This window comes from Poecilia reticulata, chromosome 15, assembly GCF_904066995.2.
Source record: "Poecilia reticulata chromosome 15, P_reticulata-male-v2, whole genome shotgun sequence".
NCBI classification, from domain to species: Eukaryota; Metazoa; Chordata; class Actinopteri; order Cyprinodontiformes; family Poeciliidae; genus Poecilia; species Poecilia reticulata.
The window spans coordinates 9,543,200-9,565,276 of NC_088844.1; the positions used below are offsets into that span (position 1 = coordinate 9,543,200).

The 22,077-nt window shown below is 39.0% G+C and overlaps 1 protein-coding gene across 2 annotated transcripts in view; it reads left to right on the forward strand.

Moving 5' to 3' along the window:
- Nucleotides 1–203: 203 nt before the first annotated feature.
- srbd1 (S1 RNA binding domain 1) overlaps nucleotides 204–22,077 on the forward strand; it is a 50,829-nt gene continuing 28,955 nt past the window's right edge. For both annotated transcript variants that reach the window (XM_008428736.3, XM_008428735.2), the window contains exons 1-14: nucleotides 204–309; nucleotides 684–757; nucleotides 1,479–1,839; nucleotides 2,021–2,260; nucleotides 2,612–2,778; nucleotides 3,057–3,174; nucleotides 4,012–4,150; nucleotides 4,447–4,543; nucleotides 4,696–4,882; nucleotides 11,043–11,146; nucleotides 11,446–11,553; nucleotides 12,020–12,177; nucleotides 12,621–12,711; nucleotides 12,883–12,990. In XM_008428736.3, the coding sequence (XP_008426958.2) occupies nucleotides 687–757; nucleotides 1,479–1,839; nucleotides 2,021–2,260; nucleotides 2,612–2,778; nucleotides 3,057–3,174; nucleotides 4,012–4,150; nucleotides 4,447–4,543; nucleotides 4,696–4,882; nucleotides 11,043–11,146; nucleotides 11,446–11,553; nucleotides 12,020–12,177; nucleotides 12,621–12,711; nucleotides 12,883–12,990 (1,949 nt within the window). In that variant the 5' untranslated portion in view covers nucleotides 204–309; nucleotides 684–686. The remainder of the gene's footprint in view (nucleotides 310–683; nucleotides 758–1,478; nucleotides 1,840–2,020; nucleotides 2,261–2,611; nucleotides 2,779–3,056; nucleotides 3,175–4,011; nucleotides 4,151–4,446; nucleotides 4,544–4,695; nucleotides 4,883–11,042; nucleotides 11,147–11,445; nucleotides 11,554–12,019; nucleotides 12,178–12,620; nucleotides 12,712–12,882; nucleotides 12,991–22,077) is intronic.

The window sequence follows — 22,077 nt, forward strand, 5'->3', positions numbered from 1 at the left end:
ACCATTGTATTTTTTGCTCCCAGAAACATATTACAATTTATTTACAATTTTGTTTTAAATTTGGAGGTATGCCTCTGAAATAAAGGTAAACAAATGAACAGTTTATCACTATTTTTTATTGAACGATTGAATACAGTTCTCAGTGGTTCACGCACTACCAGACGACAGGGGGCGGTAGCTGAGTCAAAGACGGAAGCCTTCGAGTGTTGTGATTGGTTGAAACCCTACTGTTGCAGGAAGCTGCTGTTCAGCTTTATACATTTTTGTGAGACAGCTGAGTGTAAGCCAAGCATATTCAGCGTTACAAAGGTATATTTATTAACTCATGCTTTATACAATACGCAGAAACCGTGAAAGACATGAAAATGCCGTTTACAAACTCGCCTAACACCATTAGCATAAATGTATAGCGGCAAATTTGAAAAGCTTTACAAGCAAAACTATTTGTTTGAGCTAGCCGACTGCTCCGCGCTCACATTTGTCTAAGAAATTCTAACTTTGAAGGTTTAATTATAAAATATTATTTGTCCTTGTTCTTTTCTAATAAAATACAAGGAAACGACAACAAGTTAACAATAGCTAAGGCACTGACAGTAATGTTTGCTAAGAAAAAAATAGTTCATGTAACGTTTTAATGGTTGCAGGTTTCATAACGCAGCCTAACGTTTTGCCTTTTTCCACAGATTATGCGACGACCCAGAGCAACAACTGCCAAAGCTGTAATTTACAACGAAAATGAAAATACAGATTCCGAGCAGTGAGTTATGTTTACTTATTTAAATCAATAAGTCTATTCTTTTAAAAATACAAAGTAGCTTCGTGGACATGTTCAACGTGACTAGAAGATTTGAAATGACCTCATACTGTGATACTAATTTACCTGCATTTAAGATTGTTCTCTCTGAGATTAGTCTTTAGGCACGGCTTTACAGTTCCTTGTAAACATATTTGTACAAATAAGCTTTTAAAGTTTTAATGTATATTTATTGTAATAGCCATACAGAAATAAAAATACTTATGTGGCCTTCACAATGTTCACAAATAGAAAACTGAGAACTACGCATGTTTTCTGCCCCCTTTTCGCTGTTATCACTAAAGAAAATCCAGTGTGCCCAGCTGTTTTCCAAAATTACCAAACCATAAAAAAAAATCAAATACACCTAGGTTATTTAATCTTGACTTTCTATCAGCCTTAACCGATTGGCTAGTAAAGGAGCTATTAGCTGTACATATCATAAATCTGATCATGTCACCAGGTTTGCAAAAAGTTTTTAATATTAAAAAATTGACACCAATGTATCATTTTTCTTTATGTTGCTGGCAGCTTTATGTTGGTCTAGCATTAAAAATACTACCAAAACACATTTAAGTTGATGTTTGTAATGGGAAAATGTTAAAGAGTGTTGCATAATTTTTACAAATTTCTGTCCTTTTTTTCTGTTACTGATGTTGAACTTTTATTCTTGCCGTACAATTAGGTCTTCTGCTCAGATGGCGAGTAGTGATGAAGAAATGGACGAGTGGAAGCCATCAGAGTCGACAAAAGCCACCGGCAAAGCTGCCAGAGCACCTACAGATGGAGGGATGAAAGCGGTGCCCAAGAGGACCGCTAAACCAAAACAACCTAAAGTTCCCAAACAACCTAAGGTCCCTAAACCCAGGGCGCCCCGCAAACGTGCAGCAGAACAAAAAGATGCTGCCATGTCTGTTTCTGTTGGAAAAAAGAGAAAGAAGTCTAATGGTGATGATTTAGGAGAAAATGAAAGGAAAACACAGACTGGTTGCACTGAAGAACAGAAGACTGAAAAAAGAGGCAATAGTGTCGGAATGAAGGAAGAGGTAATTATAACGGCCACCTCAGCAAGAATAAGCATGAATAATATAAGCAAAACACAACTTTGGTGATGATAGAAATACAGATTTGATCCACGTTAGATCAAATCTATCTTGACTATTTTCTCTCATCTTTTTTTTTTTCTCTGTTTCTGGTAATATTTTTTATTTGTTTTCTGTTTTTTAGAGGATCTCTTTTATTGTGTCGGACGCCCATCAGACAGACGGATGGACAGACGAAGGGACGTCACAGTCTGGGCTCCAAGTAAAGAAGGAGGAAGCGCCGGAAGAAGATTTCACTTTTGATGAGCCGAGTCTAAAAAAGCAGAAGACCAGTGAGACGAGCCAGAGACAACAACCCACCTTCCCGGAGTCCGGAGAGCACTCTCTGAGGAATGAACTCAACATGAACTGGGACCTGACTGAGGTGGCGAGGACATGACTTATCCTTGATTTCTTGAATAATTTGTCTTTTAACTTAAAATAAAATTTATTTTTATTTTTTAGAAAAGTTCAAAGTCAAATGAAGTTGCATGTTAATTAATGGTTTTTGACCAAAAACAAAAAAAAAAATGTAATCTGAAACTTTTTAAACCTTCTCTGTACTGTTCTTCCACTTTTGGCAGTACATTGTAACATGACAGAAAGCACAGAAAACAAGTAATTCCTACAACCCATGAAATAATTTGCTACGGCTAAACAACTAAATGCATGAAAAAGTATCTGCATTTTTCCATTACATGTATGAATTTTCTACTGTTTCTATTGTTCTCCTCAGGTTCTCTCTACACTGACATGTGTGGAGCGGTGGGTGTGCGGAAACATCATCAAGCTGCTACGCGAGGAAAACACTGTTCCCTTCATGGTGCGCTACCGCAAAGAGATGATCAACCACATGGACGCAGATGCGGTTCGAGACGTCCAGATGGTCTATGAGGAGTTATGGTAGGCATTGTACACAAAACAAATATCATCCGTTAAACCCCTGGACTTATTAGAAATCTGTTAAATATCAGGTGGCTACATAAAGTCACACATTTAGGTGTGAAAAGCTACTTTGTGGAGTGTTTTTGAGATGATGTATCAGCTATTGGCCACTAGATGGTGGTAGTGGTTCATCTTTGATCCCCAAAACGTCTGCATGTCTGTTGATGATCAGCCGTCCTTTTTGTTGTCCTTGGTTAAGATGGATTTTTTGTTGTCTGATTTCTTCATATGTTTAGTTCTCTTGCTAAGAAGACCCAGTCTGTGATCCAGACCCTGAAGAAGGATGGTGTTCTGACACCTGAGCTGGAGGAAAACCTCAGGAGCTGCCGATCAGCTGATGACCTGGATCATGTGGTCAGATATTCAGTGATAAACTATCTACATTGACTTCAAGATCTCAGTGTTCGCACCTGAGTGACTGCTTGCCTGGATGAGAGTATATACATTGTTCAACTACTGGCAAAAAATATGAAATTTTTAAAAAAAAATTGTAGCAAAAAGAATGACAGACAAATATGACTTTTTTTTGGAAACAACTAAACCATCTGTTAAAAAAAATCACCTAAAACTAAAGAACATTGTTATAGTTTATATATTTTATTATGTGATATGTGGTGTGATGTTGATTTGAAAATAATACACTTTTCTATGTGATCAATAAAATAAGGCCAAAAATACAATAGTAATAAAAAAACAAAAAAACAAATATGGGTTTTACAAGTTCATGTTTGAACAGTAATTTTAGCTCCATAATACTGTTACATTGAGTTGCTTTTGACTTCTTTGGGCTTTCTTTGTGAGAGTATATTCATTTGGTCTAATAACTCATTTATGTGCAGAGTTTCTGTCAGTTTTCTTTGGAGAATATAAGGCTTTGTTCACAGCTAATGCTTCGCATAAAATCGGACTAAGTAAAACCAGATGAATCACACCTGGTATTTTAATCCATCCTGTGTTAACAGATATAATTTACCTACTTCACATGCAAATAAGCATGTAAACACAAACAAATACAGTGTTTAAAACTGAGTTGTTTTAAACACTGTATTTGAGAATGAAAATTCTCAAAGAGCTTAATTATGTAACTATGACAGAGTTAAAGAATGATAAAAAGAAAAGGTGTGACTGCACAAAGTCAGAGTGTATAAATGGAGAGAAAACAGGATCTGTGCTTTGTGTTTTTACCTGCAGTATACTCCCTACAAGAAAGGCAGCAAGCTCACTAAAGCTCGCAGGGCCAAAGCATTGGGCCTGGAAGACGCTGCCATCGCACTGCTGAATGCACCACACACTCTGGTCCTCAGTGCTTGGGTAAAGCCTGGTACTGAAGGTAAGAAGCACTTGACTGTAGTCGCATACAAAAAACACGCAGGCCTTAAAATGATTGTTATTTTCACTATCCCCTAACTCTCTGAAGGCAGATTCTTGTGAAATGGAGACACTTGTGACTCGGGCTATTTACTCTGGCACATTGTAGCATTTTATTTATTGTTACTGTGGCTAGAAATAGACGTTCAGGGTGTAAAATTTGATTCTTGTATTAATATTGAGATTAAGAGATGTACTATGTTAAGTCACTGTGGATCGGTGTGTGTGTGTGTGTGTGTGTGTGTGTGTGTGAGACAGGTCTATCATGTGTGGAGGAAGTGGCCACTGGGATGGAGCATATTTTGGCTGACATGATAGCCAAAGACCCTGAGACACTCACCTACATTAAAACATTGTAAAAATATTTCCTTTTATGTACATTTTTCTATTTCTGTGTACATAAATTATGTTAATATTGTTTTTTTTTAAATTACTTTTTAAGTCTCTGCTACCGTAAAGAATCTCTTGAACATTCTCAAACAGATTTTTGTTGTTTCTTTCTGTCAGATGTGAAAAGAGCTTCGTGACCATCCAGTCCAGTGTGTCTAAAACGGCACTAAAGGAAAAAGAGCAGGAGAAAGTCGCCCAAGAACACAAAAATCCAGAAGCGGAACACCACAACAAAAAAGACTTTGACAAGTTCCAACTCTACTTTGACTTTACCTGCAACGTTCAGCGCATCCAGCCTCATCAGGTGACGAGATGAAAATAATTACAAATTTTCACATGTACAAGAGCTGGTTCTGTATGTGTTGCATTAGGACTATTGCCGCCAGTCGATCAAAAAATTGTATCCGATTAATCGCACCCTAGCGCTGTGATTAATCACAATGCTTAACTTTGTAAGCTTCAAATGTAAATATGTAAGTTGTCAAAAATGTTTAAGACAATCTTTTATTGTCTCAAACCAAATTACCTGAAGATTTGACATTGTTTAGGTTTTCATCTTCAGGAAGGTTTATAAGAAGACATTTTGTTTTTGAAATGCCAACTATAAACTGGTTGTGCGTCAGTGGCAAAATAATTCCTCGTTGTGATGCGTACTACCTTAGTTTTATACAAACTCCAGGACGTTTTTTAAAAGTGAAATTTGCCTCTGAGCTCCCCAGTCTGACTCTTTTAACTTGCGTTTACGACTCTGCATTGTTGACCGCAGTACAAGGCCGTGTGATGCGCTGCTTTGAACACTAAGTAACCCTCCGTGCAGAAGAGAGGCATTTAGGTCAAAATAGGCAATGCGATTAATCCGAATTATATAATATTGATGCCTTAAACCTTTTAGATGAATCGCATGCGTTGGCGCATTAACGCTGACAGCCCTAATCAGGACCGGAGCAGGCAGGTTTACTTTAAGTTGACAAAAGACTTCACAACTGCTGGGATATAATTAATTACTATGTGGTTTTCGTGCTTACCTGACTCTCACACACTTATAGACTAGCACACTCCCTCTGTTTGTGTTCGTGTCATTGGTGCGTGCCGGTTCTGAATGCTACCCACGTCAGTCGCGGTTAGTCTTGTACGTGCCTTCATACCCTCCACCCCTCCTGCGCCCCGCTCTGCCCCCTCTCCTCCCCCTCAGTCTCTCCAGTGACTGGTAGGTTACTCAGAGTTGGTCCCGGGCCTCATGTGTCACCACGGCTCCTGTCACCCGCTGCCTCTGCCACACCACACTCCCTGGCAGCCGTGCTTCTGCCCCGCAGTCGTTTTTGATCACGCGCACACATTCTTGCGCACACTTGCACCGCACAACCGCGGCCGCCCGAGAGTCCCCTCGTTCTCTCTTCTTAACATATGTGACATGTCCCCCCGCCGACATGCCATTGGATTAGGATGCTTTGATTGACAGGCGGTCCTCCGCAGTGACAGCTTCTGCTGCCGGGCCCACAGGCGGACAAAAGGATGGGGAAGAGGGAGCGGGGGCAGTGAAAACACGGGAGGGATGAGCGACGCCGAGGTGCGTTCGTCACTTATCTCTCATGCTCTGCTCCGATCTGCCTCATCCCTCTTTTCTCTGACTAAACCTTATTCCCTCCAATCCACACCTCCCCTCCCACTTGTCTTCTGTGTATGCAAGGCATTTAATTCGATGACTCGCCTTTGTCACGGAGTGTTAATCCACAGGCTGCCGTGACCCTGCTAGCTGTCAGATTCCGGCTAAAATGAACCTTTTCTAGCCACGAAGTTGTCAGGGGGCGGAAGCAGGTGAGAGATGTGTTTTGACAGAAGGCATGTGTGTTTGTGCACACTTGCCCGTGCGCTTTAGCACATTATATTAAGCCTCGGCTCTTTGTCTAGTGGGAGAGAAAAGGACAAGATGAGGGAGTTGTTGTCCCAGGGAACTCTTAATGAGTCCCTGGAATTATAAACAACTCATGAACTTAATGAACCTTGAATTTATGTTCAAGTGACAGGAGGCTTTTGGTTTTTGTTAGATTTGTTCAAACATTTAAATTAAAAAAAAATGTTCTAGCACTTTTTCTAATCCTCCAATTGGTTTTTGTTCTGTTGATGATTGCTAATTTGGAATCATTAACAGTGACTTGGGTTTTGCTGCTTGGGAGCATAAAGGACGCTTTACATGCTTTCATGAATTTAGATCTGCTGATTCCAGTTTTAAACTCACGTACTGATTACGAAAGCCTCGATTTTTTTATTTATTTTATTTTTTATGAAATATGACATGAAATTAAATTGGAGGAAAATTTCTATTTACAGGTGAGTTTACGACGCCTATAATTCCTCATAGGAGGCCTAAAATGTTACTTTCTGATCTAGAAACGTCAGACTGGAAAGAAACGTGATAATTATTTCCATAAAAGCCTTATATAAAACGACAGCAGGTTTCCAAATTCATCTGAAGTCTCTTCAGGGGAAGCTCTGGCATTCAGCTTGTCTGACAGTATAATGCGTACGCCAGATGTAATTCCATTAGACTTGATTTGAGTCCTCTTCTGAAGGGTACACATTTACCTTATAGCCATAAGACTCCAGCATGCTCCGCAGCACGCCAGAGCAGATTTATTGAATGTGGAAGTGGGCTGCTTTTAATGCGATTTGTACCGTGATCAAACGGGAGTTTAGCGCTTCTGATCGGGGTTCGCCCGCAGAAGAGCTCAAGCAATCGGAAATGCTTCATCAATTACAGAGAAATATTTTGATAAACAAGTTACGGACAGAAACTTTGACTTTCACATCCACTCAGCTTGTTCAGGTTGTTTCATATTGCGACCGTAAACTTCAGTTCATGTGACTTGGATTTTACGTTTTATGTCAGTGATAGGATGAAATTTAAAACTGCAGCAGAGTCCAAACATCCGGCATGCAACTGTTTCTCAGTAGTTGATGGTCCAGACCCTCTGTATGAAGCAAAGTGCAGAGCACTTGGTTTTTACCAAGCTGGAGTGAACAAGGCTAAAAAATACATGGTTAATGTTTGTTTTACATATATAAAAAAATAAATTCTCTAAAACATATTAAGATTTGTGTTGAAATGTGACAATTATGTATATATATGTTTGCATGCACGTTATACAAAGACTCATTTCTGGAGATTAGACATCAGTACATACATTTTTAAATAAATTTTTTAAATTTAAAACATCTTTTGTATAAAATAGCAAAGCCCCAACAAATGAATCTTTTTGACTCAAATGTCGAGATTATAAGAAAGCGAAAATCTAAATATTTGAGTCTGGAGAAGTACGGAATGTTGAAACGGAAATAATTCAGGAAAAGTTGATGACGGTGCCAAGCCTAACAAAATTCAGCAGACAGCTTGATTCCACTCTAATAAACCACATTTCCTCAGTGCCAGCGAGGTCGAGAAAAGTGCAAATTCTCTGTGAATGTTTGTCAGCATGGACACATCTGTTTGTTCTTGATATGGCGGATGGATGGATGTGTTGATGACAGTATACCTCTACAGACCAGATGAGCAAGAGGAGGAGACAGATAGGGGATAGTTGTTGGCTGACTGCCCTTACTTTGGGGCTGAGGAACGGATTAGAGGAAAGCAACAGAGGAAAGATTGTCTTTCTGGTCTTGTCAGGATTTGGCCAGCACTTGGCTACCTGTCACTGCTTGGCATGTTTAATACATAAACATATTTACACTCTGCTTCACATCCCTGTTTTGTATCACGCCATCTCTCACAAGCAACCAAACTCTGATAGAAACTGAGAGATTCATGGAGGAACACTAGCTGTGTCCTGTCCTAAGTAAAAAAAAAAAAAAAGGAATAGAAAAGAAAAGAAAGCACAGGATGGCATTTCTTTAGTCAGGCCATCACATTTAGAGCCTAACAAAAACATAGATAGTTTGCTTAAGGGATTTATTTTTTCTTAAGTTAGAAGGTTTTAAGAAGTTACATCTTGCTACTTAAGATAAGTGAGGACAGCTTGTGTTTTTCATTTTAATATTCATTTTTTAAGAACTGAACTAGTTATTACAGGAGTATTTTAAATAATATAGTAAAGTTTTTTACTTATTAAATTCAATCTTTATGGTATTTACTTTTAAATAAAGGTTCTATAACAGTTCACACACAACGTACATCGCACAAAATCAATGCAACCCAATAATAAGATTACATAATCTAATGCTATGGTATTATGCTGATGTTGTGGTTAAAAGAGCTTGAAACTATAATTAAAACTTGTGGCTTCACTTACTGTCTGATTTATTTGGCCTGGAATTATCTGAGCCCCTTTGGGTTCTCATTGAGAATTACATTATTATTCACAGATAATAGCAACTAAAAGTAACGTACAAGGTAAGGGCACAGCAGAACACTGTGGATTCTAGACATGTAGGAATGAGAACGCAACAAAATATACACTCAATTTAACGATGTGACAGGAAACTCCTGTTTTATTTCCCTGTTTGGACTGAAACCAAGTCCAAACATACAGACAGAATCGTTGTGAATTACATACATTCTACCTCTAATGGTTGCTAAAACTCTTTGCTGCAGTCTTCTAACTGTGAACTTTTCTGTCCTCATCACTCTGAGGAATAGGAAGGTAGGTGGTCATGATGTTATATTTTATTGTATGCTATAAATGAGTTACAAAAAAATAACTGAACCTTTAGAATAGAGGTTTTGCAATGCAGTTTTAAATTCACTAGTTTTGTTGCAGTTGCGGGTTGTCAGAGACGTGTTTTGCATGCTTTCCTAGACAATATGTTAAACCTCAGAGGTTTGATGAAGATGGTTTCAGAAATCTCATCACAAGTTGTCGAGGAGGCCTCGGGCTGAAACATGCCACCGGGAGAGAAATCTTAACTTTCATCGTTATTCAAGCAATCTTTGCTGATTTAATCCTGGCTTCCGCCATTAGCTGTGTTTTAAATTTTTACCCGTGTGTGTATGCGCGAGTCTGTGCGTGTTGCATATGGGTGCGCTGCATGCACCCAACAGTGCTGCTGAGTGGTAATGGTTGTGGCACGATGGGTGGGGGGGAAGGCCTTGCGGTCTCAAAGCTGATGGTGGCATAGTGGTGGCATTTGTCAGCTCGCTTCTTCCGCTTGGGCTCCAGATTGACGTCTTGCTTCTTGGCCCTGTTCTGTGGCAGGCTAAAGGTTCCCGACTGAAAAGGTCAGACACTTACTGCTGTTTGCTTAACAGCATGTAACAGTTCCTCTCAGGGGGGAACCAGCACACAACACAACAGGCCTGACCACGGGACACACTCCCAGGCTTCTAACTTTTTATGGAGATGTGAGGGAGCTAAGGAATTTTCTTAGATGATTTATTATATATATATATATATATATATATATATATATATATATATATATATATATATATATATATATATACACGCACATCTTTTTTAGGACATTTATTTTATGGTTATAGTTCCAATACTAACAAAGTATACCATTTAAATACTCATTTTCTTCATCTCCTCATTTTCAAATGATAACTTCTACAAAAATAAGAACGTGCAATAATCATTCTAAAATAAATCATCTAAGATTTATTTTAGAATGTATATATATATATTGCTTTTAGAGGTAGACCTGTTATTTAGTGCTTTGAGACTTTATTAGTGTTTGTTTTTTTCAGACCTTAATATTTTTTAGATCAAACTGAAGTTTGAACTGTCTCTCTCAGTATTTTCTGACAGATTGCAATTATAGCATGTTTTCAGGAGCTTGAAAAAGCAAAGCAGCAACAGGGAATCCTAGTACCATCGTCATGTTTGACTGTCCGTATCATTTTGTCATTCTGTAATGCTTTGTTCTCTTTAAGACAGTTGTAAAGGGAAGCAAACCTTATGAAAACTTCCACTTTTGTCTCCTCAATCCATATATTGTCTTCCCATAAGCTGTTGAGATAATAAAGACATTTGTGAGATGTGGCTTTGTTTTTTTTGTTTTTTTTTGGTAAATATTTGGTCACTATTTTTCTTGTAGTTGAATCTTGATCTTAATTGATGTTGGTGTTCTGGGCTCTTTTGTGCCCTCCTGGAAAAATTGTTGATACACTGGCCACTCTTGAGAAGGTTCACCATCTTCAATTTTTCAGTTTTGGTACCTTTTCAGACTAATTGGTGTAATTTCTCAAATGTACGGCCAGACATGCTGTGTTGCTTTTTGAAATATTTTAGCTGATCTCTGCATGCGTTCTAATTAATACATTTATTGATTGTACAGCTAACCTTTAAATCAGAACAAAATTAAACAGGGGGGTTCTCAAACACAAGATGTGTGTTTGAGCAGTTGTCAGTGTATTGTAGGTTAAAACGTGCGGCTTTCTGAAGGCCGTGAGTTTCATGAACAAATGGTGGGACGTATATCTGTGTGGAGACGTGGGTGTTTTCACTCAGAACTGTGTTTGTGTTCAGACACTGGCGATTAACCGAGGCGAGAGTCTGAAGATTCTGACAGTGAAGGTGAACATCCCTGACAGAGTGAAGAGCGACTTTACTCAATGGTGCATCAACAACAGGTCAGAAACACAATAATACAGAGAAAACTTCGCGCACACAGACAGGCTTGTCTGCAGTGGTTATATAAGGTTGCAATGAAGATGTCAGGAGGAGGTTGCTCTGCTCTCCTTCATGACACCACAGTGTACGACAAACTCATATATCAGTAGAAATATGGAGTCTTTGTTTTGAATTACAAATGGGCATTAAAACTAAATATATTTCATGTTTCTTGGTGCTTGATAAGGTTTTAAAATGTGTTCTGATCTGAATGGTTATAAATGGACCAAAACACTTTTGTTACTTTGTTTTATTGCAGGTGGAGGCCAAAGACATTTGCAAGAGAAGAACTTCATGCAAACCTCAGAAATGCAGTAGAAGACTCGTATAAAAGGCTTATTTTGCCTTTCCTCACGCGAAGCTACAGGTATGTTTCTTAATATCAGTTATTGTTTATATAAAGTGTTTATTGTATTAAAATATTCAAAATTAAGACAAAGTAGAAATTGATGTCTTCAATATGTAATTTAGCAAACTTAAGCACAAGTTGAACAAATCTCCGTAGGTGACAGCACAATTATTTAAGGAGGATCCTTGGTATGTGTAGAATATGAATCAACAGGCATTATTTGCAAACATTCATGTAATGTTTGCAGCAAATTTACAATAGCATTCTGAAAGGTTGTGAACTAATTAAGTGGTTTCATTCTTTTTGCACATTTTTAATGCTTGCCCTTACCTCTTCCCCTTTAAAAAAAGTTTTTTTGTACTTCTTAAACTTAAAATAGCATAAAAAATGACATATTCATCTCCTTTGCACAGCACATTTTTGTAATATCTTTACTGTACCATCTTCTAGTCTGACTTTCTGTCCTGTCGATCCCACTCCTTAGGACTAAGCTAACAAGTGCAGCAGAAAAGGAATCCATCGCCATGTTTGTGCGAAACCTCCGTCAGCGCCTGTTGGTCTGTCCAGTCAGGGGAAGTGTCATAATGGGGGTGGACCCCGGCTTCAGACATGGTTGTAAACTGGCTATCCTCTCTCCTACAAGTAAGGGTTCACTCTAGACATTGCCAATCCCATAATATTTATTTTTCTATCAAGAAACATTTGGGAACTGGTGTTCGAAGGAGTAATCGTTCTCTGGTATTTAAACATCACAACCTGGTATTGTTATGTTTTACTTTGACAGTTCCATCAGGTATTGAACAAAAAGTTTACCCAGGAACTTGATTAATAAAGGGAAGCGTTGCCGCCACTCTGGACAATTTTACAGAAAAAGTGCAAATAAGTCAACAAATTTATGTTGAAACTTGACACATTTTTAAATGAGGGGATTAGACCAAATCTGAGATATTAACCTTAATTAAAATGTGCATAGCCTAAAAAAATGGTCTGAAAATAGGAAAATATTTGAATAAAAGATGTTTTACCAACATGCTATTATGCTATATATCAACTATTCTGGGTTTTTTCTATCTTTCTATTCTAAGGTCAGATTCTCCACACTGACATTGTGTTCCTGCACAATTCAGGGCAGCAGAAAGAAGCAGTGAAATTGCGCCACCTCATGGTCACATACAGGTATTACTCCTCTGGCAAACTTTTCGGGGATAATATGAATTACATTTCGGGGATAATATGAACTAAACTGGATAAGATGTTGCTCACAAGAGAACAGTATTATTAACAGTATTATTTTGACAGATTATTCTCTTGTCTTCTTATCTTTTTTTTTTCTGTTTCATCAAATAGTTGCACCAAAGTCGTCATTGGCAACGGTACTGCTTGTCGTGAAACTGAGTCCTTCTTCGCTGATCTGATCTCCAGACGTTATTTTCACCCACTGGACGTGTCTTACTGGTAAAATCTTAATGCACTACATACTAATTAAACATGAAGCTTGATAGAAATACTATGCTGTAAGTATAATGTCATAAGCTATAACTGTGTTTTCCCAGTATTTGCAAAATTGAAATGTAAAATGTTGCTTTTCCACAAAAAGCACCATAATAATTTCTCTCTCTCTTGTTGCTATTTTGCAACTTAATTACCACAAAGAGAAGCCAATCAAACTTATTGGCATAGATATGAAAAAATTGTAGTTTTACTCTTATGCATTATTATATATTATTATGAAACACACTGCACTGCATGAATTGCAGCGTCTGTGAACCACCCATTTATTTTCTGACATTCATATGTTTGAACTTTGAACACGAGTCGTTCACCGAAGTTGTAAAGATTTAATTCTGGTGCTCAAAAAGTTGGACAGTTGCAAACATCCACATTAGGAACGTATTGGTTATACAAGTTAGGATGACATGTGGGAAATTGATCTAATTTAAAAAGCAAATAAATTTCAGAGGAAAAAAATGCATGGTTGAAACAGAGAAAGAAGGGACGCAAAGTGCAAGCAAGCCATCAGAACTGTGTGGGGGGAGCAGAAAAGCTGGATGAGATGGAGGGAGACAAATTGGAATGTGTCCTCAAGTGAATACCTATTAAAGCCATCTGGAGTTCGTTTCACTTCAGTCCAATTAAACGGACGTTTTGTGGTCCAGGTCTCGTCTGTAACTAAATCCAGTCCAAGCTTCAGAATACAACTGCGTAGAAGGCCTGTCCAAGCATAATAACCACTGCCCGCCGTTTGCACCATCTCCTTTACTCACTGCAGAGCTCCATGTGTGTTTGTTGACTTGAGGTTAGCAGGGGGACCGCAGACTAAATTCATTCTGAGCACTTTTTGAATGTTTGCAAGAGTTTCTCTCCTGTATTTTTAAGTTCTTACATGTAAAAACACTTTAGAGGTCACACTGTAGGTGCAAAAGTGAATTTCTTTTTTTCCTAACATGAAATGTTCCTTTCTAAAAGCAGAAGCAAAGTGGAGCATTTGCCAAGTTAACATCCATTTTATTATTACGGTATTTTTCCATAGTTCATTCTACTGTTAACATTTTTTTTAAATATAATTTGTAGCTCTCCTCAATACCTTCAGATGATTTAAATATCTTAATTTTTTCTGATCTTTCTTATGTACTGTTTGGGATTCATGATTTTTTCAAGACAAGATTGTCCTTTAAGGACTGAAACACATTTCTAGCAATACATTCATGTGAAAACAGTTCTTTACACTTTGCTATAGCTTGGTTGGTAGTTATTGGGTGAAATAACTACCAACATTGTAGCCTGCATCTTAGTTTTTCTAGTATTTTAGTATCTTTTAAAAATGCAGTGAAAATTAATTATTAGGAGTGCTTCATAGAAATGTATTTATTAGACAAAGATCTTCATGCAGCCCTGGGAATACAACAGACTGGTCAGGTGTAAAGTTATGGAAAAAGTAAAAGCAGAATTAACTTTGACACTCTCACAGAGCACATTTTCTTCTTAAAATGAAAAGTTTGGCATATCTGAGAATTAACTAAATTAAACTAAAATTTTAACTTTTTATGTGCCTAATGCTGCTAGATATTTCAGAAAATGAACACTGCACATCCCACTTCTCTCATCCCACTATGAAACAAGGTCTTTGCACCTGTTTCAGTGAAATCTAAACATTACAGATCATTTCTCAGTGTTAACATCCTCTTTCAGTGGTTTTCTTTAGTTGCTTTTAAAGGCTGCAGAATATGTCACCATTGCCACATCCGTGTGTGCAACATTCAAATCATAAAGAATTGTTAGGATAATTGTTTGCTGACTATGTATTCTGTAGTTAATTAAGCCTCATCCTGCTACTCATTCCTCCTTCTCTGTCAGCCTTGACTGCAGTAGTTCATTAAAGCCCTCAACCTCATTTACGCCGTCTGCTTCCTGTCTCCCTGTGAGCCTTCATTGTCTCTCCTCCCCCACCCGTCGCTGCCTCCCAATGCCCGTCTCTCTCTTTCTGTCTTTTCGCCTCAATGCACAGCTAAAATGACAGGCAGCAACGGTAATTTGTGTGTTTAAGTGTGCTGGGGTTTGGGCACCTATGTATAAAAGTGTGTTTTTGTTCATGTTACCTAAGTTTGGGTTAATTCTTTAGTAAGATTTGTGGACTATAGCAGAGGCTCATGCATATCTCATGAGTTTTTCTTTCTGCTGATGCTACAATACTGCTGAGTTTGAGGCAATGCAATTGACTGTCCACTGTTGCTACATTGTCATCAGTTTCTTTTGTAAAGTGCCTTGAGATGACATTTGTTGTGAATTGACCCTATATGAACTTAATTGCATAGTATCAGTACATTTTGTCTGACATGTAAAATCTGGTGCTTTTGTTAATTTCCTTCATCTCCCTGTGAAATCAGTCAATACAGGCCTAACTCCAAGAATCTCCTCCTCCTCTCCCCAAAAAGCAAAATTACATTGACAATAAACAGAAATGTTGACTTTGCCTTCTGTCTAAATGATGTCTAAATGTGGCTAAAAGTGAAAGATGATAAGGTGTTTGCACAAAAACTTCAACTCAAGTCTAAATGTGGTTAAAAAGTTGTCTAAACACAGTTTTTGGTGTGTTTTTCAAGGTCAAATAGAGAACGAACATCAGACATAACTACTACTTTTAAAAGAAAATCCATAGACATCTATTGTTTCAAGGGCTAAACTCAACAATTCTCTTCTCTGACATTGCTTGTTTAATATTAACTGTAGTTGTTAAAAACTGTCTTATTGTGATTAGTATGTGAGGCGTCAGAGACCAGTCCAAGTGAATGAGGCTTAGCTAAATAACTATTTCACCGCTAACACACAGAGACGGTGACAATAAGTCCTTGACTGTCTTGCCCTCTGGCTTACTTCTGTTGGGATGAGATCATTATTACTGGCTAGCTGATGGATCTGGAGGACAGCGGTGAGGAGACTGGATTCATGACTTCATGTGGGTTTGGGAATGTGTATCCCCTGTCATGTCCTGTGTCCAGGCATGCTCCCAGGGGCCAAGTTTAGAGACTGATGAACATACAGTGGCAGGACCAGTGATGATTGAGAGAGATCCAGGCTCTCAGTACCCCTAGAAAGGTTTGAAGGTTGGCTAGATGGAGGGACAGATGGATTTAGAGGCAGGGAAAGGCCTCAGCCTTGCTATGAGGAACATCTTTATTTCAAAAGGAAAATGAACCCATGGGTGAGTGATAATGAAAAGGTTATATCTCTGACTTTTGAATAGACACTGGAGTATTTGTGCTGAAGTGTTTTGTCTCTCTCTTTCTCTCTATCTCTACCCATCCGTCCCTCATTTTAGAAGAGCAAGTACAACTCAAACATTTTGAATATCAAGAACAAGTTGAACATGTTCGTCATTCATTTCGAAAGGTGAAACTCACACATTACAAAGATTCATTACTAAGAGAAAAAGAGAATATTTTAAACAGAAATGTCAGGCGCGGTTGGGTGTGTGTTACATGTATTAGTACATCAGTGAGCACAGAGGGGATCAGCCTGTGGTTCTACTGTGATGTAATAGAAGCCCAGGTTGCTTTCAGGTCATCTGCATTAGTGGGTCTGATGTCTCTGGTCTTTCTCTTGACGGCTCCGACCAATTCAGACCAAAAACAGTACCACCATGGTCGTTGAACCAGCTTTTGGTACCCTTGGCAGTATGGGCCAGTGCTAAGTCCTACTGGAAAGGAAAGTCATCATCTCCAAAAAGCTTGTCAGTAGATATCTGTGCTGTGATTGTGGATTTCAGAAAACACATCAGATCAGCATCGGCATGATCTGATGAAACCCCAAACTTCACTGACAAGCGGAAACTTTACACTGGACATCAAACAACATGAACTGTGTGCCTCTCCACTCTCCCTCCAGACTCTTGGACCCTTGATTACCAAATGAAATGCAAACTCCACCGCGATCACTAGACGTACTAAAGCTGCAGAGACAACAATGTCCTGTTTGCTTTGTTCTGTGATGTTCTGTCATGCTCTAGAACAACTAGGAGACATTTCGGTACTGTTGAACCCACAAATGTGTGAAACTTGGTTATTGTATGACTTGTGAGTACAAGATATGTTACAGCTCAAATATTTTTTGATGTTTCTGTTGGTCTAAACTTGTCATGATTTAGGGGGTGGGCTGTCTGGCACCATTCCTGGCATTTGTAAGTGGTGGCCGGTGAATATCTGCCAGTCTTCCTCTTATCACCCACGGCTCTTCCTCTTCCGTTACCCAACTGAACTGGTGGCCAGCCCTTGTCTGTTCTTCTTATTTTTCACCCATTACCTTCCCCCAGGGTTACAGTGTTCACTGCAGTGGTCTTGCATGTGACAAAAGTGTGACGAGTCTCCATGAAACACAATGTGTGTATATTTGTCATATTTTAAGGGAGGGGAAGGCGTACATGTTTCTGTGTGTGGCCGAAGCACAGGGTTTTCTTGCTAACAGATTGACATGAGTGTCTGTGAGGCTTTGCTCTTTTCAGACATGTCTCACCCTGGCAGCTGGAGTTTATATGTGTGTGTGTGTGTGTGTGTGTGTGTGTGTGTGTGTGTGTGTGTGTGTGTGTGTGTGTGTGTGTGTGTGTGTGTGTGTGTGTGTGTGTGTGTGTGAGCAACCTTGCCTTCTAGCTCCTCCATGGAGACTGACGGCCTCTGACACCTGCCATTTGGACGCTTTTCTCTGTGAAAAATGTCATCGTCTTTAGACCCGACGTGGATGTTTGTGTATGTGTGTGAATAAGGGAGAGAGATATGGCACATCCCTCAATTTTGCTCCCTGGGGTCAAGCTTTGCAGCTGACTGAACAATGGATCCAAGCTGTTTGAGCTGCCAGGACAGACACAGTTGGCGAGTGTGTGTATGTGTGTGAGTTTTATTTTTTTTTATTTTAGTTTTTTTGTTTGTTTTTTTAGATAAATTATTTTTTTAATTAGTTTTTTCTCTCTTAAACAAGTGAAATTGAACTCACACAGTTCAATTCCACTAACTAATTTATTTAATAAATTAGTTGTCGCTAATTTATTAAATATTTAGATCGTAGCTTTTTTGTCTGCTATGTAGTTTAGCTCTTTATAATTCTCTTTTCTTTCAAATTGGCTGTTTTATTAACACAGTACTTAAAAAGATGACTAAAACCATTTGCTACATTTCTGCAACAACGTAATGTTTCCCAAATTTCAACACATGATATTTTACTTTCCATGGGGACGTTCTTTCAGGTATTTGCAAAAGTTGTAGACCTTATTTGAAACCATTCTTTAAAATTCAAATGAAAAATTTGTCCCAGTTGCTTGTTTACACAAATAGCTAGTGAGCCAATCATATGGCAGCAGTCAAGTATGTTTAAGACTCTAGATGACAGAGGCTGACTTACTGAAGTTTAAACCAAGATTCAGATGAGGGGAGAAAAAACTGATTTTACTGAATTCAAAGTAGTGTGACTGTTTACATCAAGCTGGATTGAGTTTTCCGTAGGTATTTGTTTGTATGTGGGTGACTGGCTCAGAGTCGAGTAGCTGAGAACTGAAAGCTCTGCTTCTCATTCTACTTGTAAGAACTCTAGGAACCACCAGCATACCTGCAACCAGGAAGTAAAGTTTTTTGAATGAATGGTCAAAGAAAAACAGGCAACCTGCCAAAGGCATCACCGAAATGCTTTGGCAAAAATATTTCCATCTTCTCATTCGGTTCTTTCTATCCTGGTAAATACTGTCCATCTAAACCAGGACTTTTAAACCAACTTCAGTCCTCAAGAGCAATGAGGTAGCTGAGTCCCCTTTTCTTTATACCATCAGATTCAACAAGGACCTGCTATGGAGCCAATCGTGCTAAGTTGCACGATTGTGTTTCTAGAGGTTAACAATTGAAGCCCTCTATTGTTATTCAAAGGAAACCTTTCATAGAGATGTTATTCCCTTACTTTAGTTCCCCAATTGAAACTGAATGATACAGGGAACATATCATATGAGGAATGTTCTGTTCATAGGGCTCTAAAGACTCCCACATACTTCATCTGAAGTGCTGAAATCGCCTCTCATTGACGTAGACGCGTTACAAAAATTGCATTTTTCTGTTTGCAGAGAGGCATCCACCTGCTTGAACTTGACACCAGGCCCGGGTCAAACTATTTCAACAGGGCTTTGTGCAAAGTTTGCCACCATGTTTCATGCATAAATGTGCTCGGACAATATTGTTAATATTTTGCTTTAACTAGTCCACTTCCTCTGTATGGTTTTGTATCTGCAGAAGACTTGAATAATTAGAAATTATGTACATTTATGCAGTTTTTTCATAAAATAACTACTACTACAAAAACAAAACAAAAAAAATTCCTGGAAAGAAATTGCACCACAGTGGAGGCTGTCTGTAGCCTCCACTGTGTGGCGCTTCCTCTCAGACTGCTTCCTAAATGCAGAGCAGAGGATAAGGGTAGGGGTGTGGGGACCCCAGCGGGTTGGGGTGTGACGTATGCTGACTAGGTGACTCCCCAGGTGGTCTGCGCTGTTGGATGAAATGTGAGTTCGTAGGTGTGTCCACAACCATGTGACCGTGCTTTAACTTTTCCATAGTTGCATGGTTAAACTTTCAAAACCCAGTTAGCATTAACAATGTGGCCTGTGTTAAGACTAATGGCTACGCCTTGAAAGAAGAAATATAACATTCTTCTATGTTTTTGGGCTCATTAGTGATATAATCGGCCCTATTTCTGATTCGTTAAAGCTGTTTTGAATTTTCACCCATAACGAGTGCGCCCGGAGGCTTTAATGAGATATCAAAATGTGTATCCATCTCCTTCACTATCGCCTTTCTTTAGGGGCAGCAAAGGGGTCTGTCGTTATGTGTCTGTGTTTGAGTGTCAAGCTCAAGGGTGTGTCTCAAATTCACCCAGCAAGGGGAAGGAGAAAGGGCAACCCATTTGTGACTTTGCCCTGGGAAGGAACGGCGCTGAGGGCGGACATGTGTTTGTGTGCGTTCGTGCAATTAAGAGAGCAAGCATAAGCTCGAATAAATGATAACCCTAAATGGCCAGAAGTCATCGCTTTGCACCAGGCTGTGACTTTGTACCCGTCCACATCGGCCATCCTACCGCTGTCGACCTTCTGCTGCCTGCCAGGGCGATGCCCTCGCCGTGGCAACAGTCATGGACGCTGTGGCAGAGAGGGCTCAGAGCTGTATCTATGACACTGCTGTTACTGAGATGCCCCAGCATTAATTAATACGGAGGTGATGGGGGTCGTTGGAGAGCCTTCTTTTTTTTTTGTCCATCATTCACTGGTATGTTTTTTTCCCTATCATTTATTCTTCCAGCTTTTGTTTTCATTTTGTCATCCAACACTGCCTTCGTCAAACACAGTGCGTTTATTAGTACTAACACCTGAAATTTCCTAAGCACTGGGAAAAAAATGAAATAAATATATATATATAAAGTTTTTCTTTCCTGCATGTGATTTGTTTATTTGTGCAGTATAAACGTGAAGCAGGACGTGTCATGTTAATGACCAGCTTCCCTTTGACCTCCTTGAAGGTCATGTGCCAGTGCTCGTTAGCAGCGTTGTCATGGCGATATGTCAGCTGTCAGCACAATGGACTGGAAGCTGACCAACAGAACAAGGGGGGGGGACATGACGAGATTAATAGAGAAGAGGAAGGATAGGAGGCACTGGAGAACAAGTTCATTTAAATACGAGTCTCATCAGAAGGCCTCTGTCACGACTCATTAACAACATGCTCACGGTGGGCAAGGTTGTGGCACAGTCTGAGCCTCTGGTACAGGTTGTGTGTCTGAATGCTGGACAGGGCTGGACTCTCGGACATGAGCGAGGCGTTATTGACCCTGTTGTCATGTCACTTAGCCCCGAGGAAGATCCCCCCGCCCCCGTTTCTCCTCTCATCTGAAAGAGGTGGCATAAAATAATATGACAAGTTCTGCTGAGTGTTGCCAATATCAGCGCCGTATCAGTGGCTTTGTTGCACCACCGTCCTTCTTGATCGGTGATCAAGGATAAACAGCCTTCTTCGTTGTGAATATGTTTAAATAGAGACTTGTATTAGCCGTGTGTGTGCATATGAAATTATGTTTTTATTTAAGTCTTTGCAACTTCTTTTAAAATATATTTAACGTTTTTATAAAAATTTATTCAGCTGTGCATCTTTTACTCTGTTGATAATTATTTTTCTCAGTGATTTGGAAAAATCTGCCACCTTAATATAAATTAATAAATTTTTTTAAGTCGTTTTAAATCAGCTCTTTGACACATTTAATGAAAGGTAAAAATACTACATGTAAAACACAACCAAGCAGTATTCACCAAGAGCAGTACATAGCAATGAGCTCTAGGTGGCAGTAGTGTTGCATAAATTGCTGCAGTGCGGCACTTAATGTTCAGAAAACATGAACAGGGCTCTATAGGCTTTTTATTTAAACATCAGTCATGTCAGCAGAAAGAGAGTTTTAATCTCTAGCCATCTAAGAATGTGAATGATTTATACTTCAAGAGTGACTCGTTGTGTGAGTAGATTATCTCAATCAGCCATTTGAATCACCAAATTACCTGTTCTGACCTTATTAAGTATACCGTACGTAGTTACATAACCCAGTAATTTATATATTTTAGGCACATGCTGTTTTTTTTCTTTCCATGCTGTCGAGTTTTAAATGATTAAAAGCATTTGAAAGACTGTAATTTTGTTGTTAACTTTGAGACTACTTGTCACGTTGCTATTTAGGGCATAATGTCAGTCCTGAGCACAAAAGGGCTGCTTAAGTCAGATGTGGAACCAGTTTGATAAGTTGTCAAGTGCAAAGTGCAAAGCAGTAGCAATTTTCTTCAACATGTGCCAGCATTGTGCCTGTGAAACAGAAATACCTGCCTGCATTTTTGTCTGTGTGCACGTGCGCGCGTGTGTGTGAACTCGCCACCTCTTAGCTTAATCACTCCATCTTCCCCCTCACCTTTACGGGCTAACCTGTTTTTTATTTCCTGTTGCCATATTATTCTCATCCACCATTTCGCTCTCATTTTTTCTTACC